The following is an 8,432-nucleotide window of genomic DNA, read 5'->3' as shown; positions in this document are numbered from 1 at the left end:
CGTTGTTTACCTTGCCTAGTTTTACAGTGGTTATTTTATTTTTATATTCAGTATGTTTTAGTTCACTAAATAAAATATGAAATCATAGTATATAATTTGTAGTATTTTGTTTTCAGAAAATCGAGAGTCGTTAAGTATTTCTCTTGAATATGCATAAAAATATAAAACATCTTATATATAAACTTTTTTTTAAATTTTATTTTTCTTTATTTTATGCAGGCTGATTTTTCAATTTCAACAGATAAAAAATCTAAAATAGATGAGTGATTTGGATATGTATATTTGAGTTAAGTAATTCTAAGAAATAAGAAAATATGACAAGAAAAAAAAAATCAAAGAACACACATGGACTATTACATTACTAATTTGACTCTTAGATATCATCACTACACATTTTGTTTCTGTTTTATTACATTATTATAACATGATGCATTCATTCAACAATATAGTAGCGACCCATAATACATATTATTGGTATGGTTCGGTAAGGAATGTTAATGTATATTATTAAATCAAATTGACAAATAATGGTAGGATCAATAAAAATTAGACCACCTTGTAAGCAGGGGCGGAGCAAGAAAATAAAATTAGGGGGGGGAATTAAAAGAATTATTCTAAAAGAGCTAAAATTTCAGTTATTTTACTACTAAAACTATAAATATTATTAAGGGGGGCTGGAAAAAACATGTCCTTGCAGAGGCCGAGGCCCCTGCCAGCCCCCTACCTCCGCCACTTCCTGTAAGCCAAAGAGACTACGAATAATATAAGATCATGATGTTCTGTTGTTCCCGTTTATGATTGAGGGTATGTTTGAAAAAGTGATATTAATTGCGGTTCAAAGTGATTTTCGCTGAGAAATATTTCAAAATAATATTTTTTTAAAAATTATTTTTGACATCAGCACATGAAAACGATCTAAAAACATAAAAAAATATTAATTTTAAACAAATAAAATTAATCTTTAAAAAAATACGGTTTGAACCACGTTTCTAGATAAGCTTCAAAACCAAGTAAAGGTCAAATAAATAAATAAATAATAAATAAATAAATAAAGGGATAAATGGAGTAGCATTTGCCGTTTTGTTTTTACAAAGACAAGATGCATAGGTCCTTCTCCTTAAAAATGTTGATTTTGTCGTCTTATGAGGTGGGGAGAGACAATATGCTTTATGCGTGGAGGCATTTGTGAAGACAAACCAAAATGAAATGAAATGAAAAGAGGCTTCAATACTAATAACAAAAGTAAACACTAAGATTAGGACATGGATTTTACAATTTATCAGGAAAAGAAGTGTACTTTGAAGTGCAGTACGAAAGGCTATTCTGGCTCTTCTGAAGCTAGCAAACTGTTCCAACTCATATGTGTCTATATATATATATATATATATATATATATACCAAATCACTCCCACGTTAACGATCATTGTAATGAAAAACAATTTAAATGTAAGAAAATAATGCCAAATCAACTTTTTTTTTTTCTTTTTTAACAGTTTCATTAAATTTAACTTGGTGATTGAATTTAAAACCTTCCACTTTTATATATATAAACTTAAATTTTAAATTAAATTATATAAAAGTTGTTCTAAAATGGCTTGGTTGACATATGAGCTAAAAAAACTCGGTCGACTAATAAAAATATTGTTTAACTTTAAAAATATTTTCAATATGATATTATTTAAAAAAAAAACCATTGATACGATAATATATTGGATCAGCCTGAGTCAACCTAAGTTAACCCATCAAACTCGCAACTTGAGTTATAAAATCTTTTGAGTTTAATAACTTTATTTTTTTTAAAACTATTTTATTTAATTATATGATAAAAAATAGATTCTTACAAAATGAGCGCCAACTCAAAATATGAAAGTTTTTCTAAGGCCATGATAACCTTATAAAAAGTAAATCAAAATAAATTATGGTGTCTAATTCTCAATAATTATGTTTTTTTTGGAATCATTTTTTTACTTAATAATATGATAAAAAAATATAAATGCTTAAAAAACCAAGCACCAACCCAACTCCGGTATATTTTTCTAATATCACTATAATTCCATATAAAGTAAATCGAAACAAATTATGAAACTCAATTCATTATAATTATTTTTTTAAAATTATTTTTTATTTAATAATATGATCCACTACTAACTTAAATGTTTTTTCGAGACTACGATAACTTCATATAAACAAAACTAAAAAACAAATTTAATTTGCTATAAATCCAATGTAAAGATATGAAAATGAACAAAAAGAAAAAAAAAAGAAAAAAAAAGAAAAAAAGAGAGTGAGTGACTGTTCCAATAAAGATACGAGGAGGGTAACATTGATTTGCCCCCCTCAAGTAGTTCTTGTTAATGAACAACATGGGCCTCGGTAACACGGCATTCCAGATAAACATCATGACAAGCTAGGAAGAACAAACAGTCTGCCATTAATGTGCTAATTAGGGGTGTCTTGGAAGAAGAGAGACAAATGAATTGAATATTGGGTCCGTAAGGTTAAGTATGGATATGATCACATGGTTCAGGGCATGCTTTGATTCCTTTAACAAAAGCAGAAAAAAATCACACCTCAAAATAGAAGAGAGGGCTGGGAAAGACACCCCCCCCCTAATCACATGCTTCCGGGGGACCATCTACCCCCTTGATTAGAGTTAACCCCAAGTGCATGAGAAGATCCCAAAAAACAATACAAAAAGGAAGGTTGCTGCCTCAAATCCTACTTCTCACTAAAAGACAACTACAAACTCCAGAGGAGTTCGTCTGCATGCTGGATCACAGTCACCTTTGTTTTAAAAGAACATTTCATGCCTTGAGTGCTGCAACTGTCCTTTGCTTTAGATCTTGTAGTAACACTATATATATATATATATATATATATATATATATATATTCTGGCCAATAATACTAACATATAAAGCCACCATTCTAGATGCCCGGCCCCTGTTCTTTTTTCGAAAAGGAAAAAAATCCCGTCCAAGTTTAATAAAGGAGCACCAGCACCACCTCCCTACCTTGGAAACGGAAGGAAACTTCCCCATGGCATTAATTCTAGGAAAACTCGTTGGATCTATTCAATAAAGAATGTTTGGACACCAAGGGATCATAATTCTCTTCTGGGATAGCTAGTATATATACTAGTTAATTTTAAATGCTGCTCTGAAAAAAGATTTTTGGTTGCTGCATTAAATTATCATCACGCTATTTGCTATGGGGATTGAGGACAAACTAAATCCAGCAAATCAATCTGTTCACACTAATTACAAATGGTATTTCATATCTGTTGGAGTGTGTGTGTGTTAACACTTTGGACAGCATTCATATAATTAGGTGCAAACTAATTACTTAATTATATGCAAATTGAATGATCTGCAAAGTCTCTCTCTCTCTCTCTCTCTCTCTATATATATATATATATATATATATATATATATATATATATGGCACCTTCCAGGCCAGCAGGAAAGTTACGGGTCGGTATGTGTCGGTAATAGAATTTGAGTGATCAATGCGCTATCAGAACATGAAGTGGAAGTAACCCAGAAGCCCAGCAGGTTAGATGGGGTTTCGCAAATCTGAACTGGTGATTAAGCAAATAGTACTTGAATATATATTCGTCATAAAATCAAGAACTAGCTAGCTACTCACGAAATATCAAGTCTTTAAACTAATTATTTTCACAAGAGTGCATGCATTGGTGAGTGGGTTGTTGTGAAAATTCCCAATAAAATGGTCGGGTGTCCATGATTTGATTGGCTTAGATACCTAATTCCAATGCAAATTAATAGATAAAGACAACCTAGGTCATCTTGAATCCCTCGAGCAACAAAATGCTAATCTAAGATTTCTAGAGTTCATTATGTTAATCAAAGAAAAACCAATCTTCTTCTTCTTCTTGTTTTTCTTATTTATCTACATCTTACCGATTCCTGCTTCCAAGACAGCTTTAGATTCTTGATCATTTAATTTGGGTTCCCTTGGGACGAATTTACCAGTACTTTATGATTAGACACATTGCTCATGACATGCTAGAATTGTGTGTGTGTGAGAGAGAGGGAGAGAGAGAGAGAGAGAGAGATGTCTTGGCCATTAATAAACGATAGATAAGCTTATATAAAACCACAAGGTTACAAAACTGTAGAGATTTTGGAGATATAGATTACATGCACGAGAGAGAGAGAGTAAGAGAGAAGAAAAATAAAAAGAAACAGGGGAAAGGGAGCTACCTACCTAGCTAGTTGTTAGCCCTATACTTGATAAGTCCTAGGCTGCTGAAACTCGAAGACCCTGGCAAACACTTGGATAGATCCATGGGTAAAATGTATTTGGCAAGAACACCATGGCCAAGGTGGGGTTAGTGTATTAACTTCGAAGGGATTAGGGATGGGTAGGTGGAATGCAATTGCTCGCTTAATCCATCGAGTATTTCCGGTAGGCTCTATGATTTTCAGGGCAAGAATATTGCCGGCATCCTGGTCACTCGACTTATTAAAGCTCTTAATTGCACACTCACACGAAAGGATAGGCATTGGATATTGGCACTGATTTATGAGCCTTGGTTCGAGTATTTGATGATTGTTCATGGATTTGACAGATGTTGGAAGATGATGGGTGCGCCATACTGGGGGTAAAGTAGCATGAGGACTGTTGGTGCATGCTGATAGCTAGGGGCCAGTCTGAAAGAGAATCGTTGCAGTAATATAGCAAGCGTTAATTTGGCTTGCAAGATGGCTAGATTTTGACCGATGCAGGTGCGGACTCCGAGCCCAAACGGAATGAACGCCACGTGATGCTTAGCAGCGCGGGCCACACCACCGGAGAAGCGAGCAGGATTGAATTCATTTGCGTCATTGCCCCATATGGATTGATCATGATGAAGGGCCAGGATCGGTATCAAGATCTCGGTCCCACTTGGGACTTTGTAGCCCCCCAGCTCTACATCAGCCTTGGACCGTCTGATTGTGGCGATTGTTGGTGGGTACAACCGTAAGGATTCATTTAAAATCATGGCCAGCTGCACACCATAACAAGATTCAGCATGTAAGTGGAATGACGAAAATGCCACTACTGCTTGTTGGTTCTCCAGCTCCGAGTACAGATCAGTGTATCTATATTGTATATAATAGGATAAAGAAGGGCAGGAAAAAACAATAACAAAAAACGAAGCAGAAAGAAAAGCAGTAAAGCGAAAGAGAGGGAGAGTTGTTTTTTCGGTATTCTTTTTTCTCACGGGAAACAAGCAATGAGCAGAGAGAGACAAAACAAGAATTTTGTCACAAGTCTTGGAAGGGGGCTTTACCGTCTTAAGCTTTGCAACATCATCCTTGGTGGGTGTGTCACGTGATCCACACACCCTCAAGACCTCCTCACGTGCTTGAGCCTGCCACTGTGGATGCATTGCTAGTAGGACCGTTGTCCACGTCAGCAAGTTTGATGTGGTGTGCTGGCCCGCAAAAAAAAAGCTCTTGCACTCTTCGACAATGTCGTGTACGGTTACATCAGTACATGAATTTGAGGCCTGAATCATCAGTCCTAACAAATCCTTAGGACAGCTATCTTGATGCGTTTTGTTAACGCTCGATTTCTCTCTTCTCCTTTCAATGAGCTTCATCAGTGATTTCTTGATTTCTTTGTCCAATCTCCACGAATTAATGTTCCTTCTTGTCGGAAAGAACCTGAAAAATCGAAAAGCATTTTCTCTAGCCCATATAGATGGAATGGAATTGAAATTCTTCGCACATCGACACATGTACTTCGATTAATTACCTGTAACCAGGGATTAGAACTCGTCGGAATGCCACGGCAGCGAGGACCATTTGCTGTGCTTGCAATTGAAAAATGGCCTTTCCATCTTCGTAGCTGCTGCCAAATGCTGTTCGCGTAATGACATCTTCTGTTAGGGTTTGGAACCATTCGGAAACTTCAATTTCCACCTCGTCAGAATTTGTCATTGCCGACCATTGCTCCAGCATATCGCTTACGCTCTTTGCCACCACAGGTACTAGCAACTGCAGAAATTAATATAAAAGAATTTAAGTACACTCTTATACTTTCTCTTTGTTTTCTTCCGGCCCCTGACCCCATACATCCAAGTAATTTTATAACTTTTAAACTTACCTTGAGATTTTCCATGTGGAATGTGGGTGTTATGATTTTCCTATGGAGAGCCCATTTTTCTCCTTTGAGGCTTAGGAGTCCATCACCTTCAAGCTGCTTAACAAGAGGGTGAGCCTCGACCTTCTCATACAATTCCGACTTGGATGTAAAAATTTCTCGGATGAGATCTGGATCAGAGACGGTAAGTCGAACCGTGGGTCCGAACCACACAAGAAACGTTGCACCTGCAATAAACACCCGGTCATATCAATTCAAATCCTGTTACTCACGTAAGCAGGGAAATTAATTGTCAGGCGAGACAGGTTAATAATTCTGTACACAAAATAATCGAGGTGTGAAATGGAAGAAGTAAAGCGGAAAGAAGTGTTTGCAGCAAGCAGGAACTTGAATATATACATGGTCGAGTGGCAATTAAGTGGCAAATTCGCAAAAAGAAATAAGATGGAAACATGACCACCATTAATTCAGAGAGCATGGATAGTGTAGACCCTACATGAAAGAGAGCAGATACAAAAGAAAGGAGGCAAGAAGACAACTGAAACTATTCTGATTGCTAACACCAACAGCTTCATCATCAGTGAACAAGTTCCCAATAAAACAGAAAAGTCATAAGCAAAAGGAAATCACTTTTAATTAAAAAAATATAACCTGGTTTTAAACTCTAGAAAGAGGAAGTTGCAAGAAAAAGGAAAGAGAGAGAGAAAAGAAGGGAAAGAAAACAAGAAGTGCAACAGTCCAAAACTCAGAAGTTCAACATCCAGCATCCAGGCACAGAAAGATGCTGAAAAGTTGTTAAAAGAAGTACCTGAACTAAGGGGTAAAAAGCCTTTTAAAAGTCACAAAATTTGGAGGATGGATCACAGGCCAAGCTAAAGAAACACATCATAGCAGAAGCACCCAACATCAATAGCTTTAGTGATATTTTCAAGGCAAACTCTTGCGAATATGTGGTTTTGACAAAGATAAGGTTGAAAAGCCACGTTGTTTTACTACACATTTAATTATGTTCTCAAACAACTGTACATTTGTATCACCAGGCACAATCACAAAAAGTCAAAAAATAAGAGGAAACATTTTAGTTCATCATCGATCAAGAACACAAAAGATCGAAGAGGACAAATTGCTAAAGAAAATTCAAAACCAGTCATTTTAAAATGTTGAAGCAATGACCGAAAAAGTAAAGGAACGGATATACTGTACCGTAGATTTTCTTCCAGTGATGGTAAAAGGAGAGAACTCTAGGGAGTATGTTGTGAGAGAAAGGCATAGGTTGAGAAGAGGCCTTTAACATCATTTCCACAATCTCCTTCACGTTGCCAATGAAGAAACGATAAGGGGGTCCTCTGATTCCTTGCTTGGAAAAATGGTGTTCAATTCTTCGGGGTCTACACCATAGCAAGACTACAATCTTTATCAAAAAAACTAATGCCAAGAAGGAGATGGCAAGCAGCTTAATGAGCCAGTAATAATACAAGAACAGCTCCTTCATGTTAAAAGAAAGGGTGGGAGTGCTTGCTTTCCAGATAGAGCTTAGCGCACAGTCTCTTCTCTTCTCCGATTCCTAAGAGTCTGCAGCAGCCTTTTCTGTTTCTGCTTCTTATCTACCCTGCTCTCTCTCTCTCTCTCTCTCTCTCTCTCTCTCTCTCTCGCTTTTGTTGGTTGGTTTTTTTACCTGTGAGCTAGTGTGTGCTGGCTTTTCAATACAAATTTTTTGAGTAAGAGAGACAGCCTAATAAGCAAGGCCAACGGCGTAGGGGCCGCCAATGGAATTCTAAGGGTCAACGAGTAACGAGGATATTGTTTTCTTTTGCGAAAATCATAAGAGTTTCTTTTTAATAAGCAACATAGTCGAACAAGAACATTAGGCAAAGTAGCAAGGTTAAAAAGTCAATTAAGAAAATAACATAATTAATAAATTATTTATGTTATTAGAACAATGACACCAACTTTCATGAAACCAGAAATAGTGTGAATCAAATATGGAATTCTAATGAAATTTATATTGACTACAACTAATATTTCTCAATGATAATTATTATCATTATTAATTAACTTGTATAGTTAGGAATTCTATTAAAATTTATTTGACTACAACTTCATTAATAATTATCATAACTATTAATTAACCTACCCATAATTCTAATAAAAATTAAATTGACTAAAACTAATTATTTTTTATGATAATAATCAGAATTATTAATTAATCTATCCACTTAAGGAATTCTAAATTTAATTTGACTAAAACTAATCAATTTCATAGATAATTATCATAAATATCAATTAACCTACCCTTTAATGAGTCATATAAAAAATTAA

The 8,432-nt window shown here is 35.3% G+C and overlaps 1 protein-coding gene across 1 annotated transcript; it reads right to left on the bottom strand.

Annotated features, from left to right (window-relative positions):
* Positions 1 to 4,081: 4,081 nt before the first annotated feature.
* Positions 4,082 to 7,814, bottom strand: LOC7465435 (cytochrome P450 734A1). Its single transcript, XM_002324311.4, has 5 exons — positions 7,317 to 7,814; positions 6,117 to 6,340; positions 5,766 to 6,007; positions 5,299 to 5,674; positions 4,082 to 5,013 (listed from the first exon to the last, which is right to left on the bottom strand). The coding sequence occupies exons 1-5, from the start codon at positions 7,603 to 7,605 to the stop codon at positions 4,579 to 4,581; spliced, it is 1,566 nt and encodes a 521-aa protein (XP_002324347.3). The 5' UTR covers positions 7,606 to 7,814; the 3' UTR covers positions 4,082 to 4,578.
* Between the last annotated feature and the right edge of the window lie 618 nt (positions 7,815 to 8,432).

Source organism: Populus trichocarpa, chromosome 18, assembly GCF_000002775.5.
Source record: "Populus trichocarpa isolate Nisqually-1 chromosome 18, P.trichocarpa_v4.1, whole genome shotgun sequence".
NCBI lineage: Eukaryota > Viridiplantae > Streptophyta > Magnoliopsida > Malpighiales > Salicaceae > Populus > Populus trichocarpa.
The sequence above is the reverse complement of the archived record's forward strand: the minus strand, read 5'-3'. Positions and strand labels throughout refer to the sequence as shown.

What these genes read in the sequence shown, in the direction of transcription:
- LOC7465435 (XM_002324311.4), bottom strand. Translation starts at nt 7,605, where the DNA reads ATGAAGGAGCTGTTCTTGTATTATTACTGGCTCATTAAGCTGCTTGCC. An exon ending in TCCACATGGAAAATCTCAAG is followed by an intron (nt 6,008 to 6,116) that starts GTAAGTTTAAAA and finishes TAATTTCTGCAG; the next exon opens with TTGCTAGTACCTGTGGTGGC. An exon ending in ATGTTGCAAAGCTTAAGACG is followed by an intron (nt 5,014 to 5,298) that starts GTAAAGCCCCCT and finishes TATGGTGTGCAG; the next exon opens with CTGGCCATGATTTTAAATGA.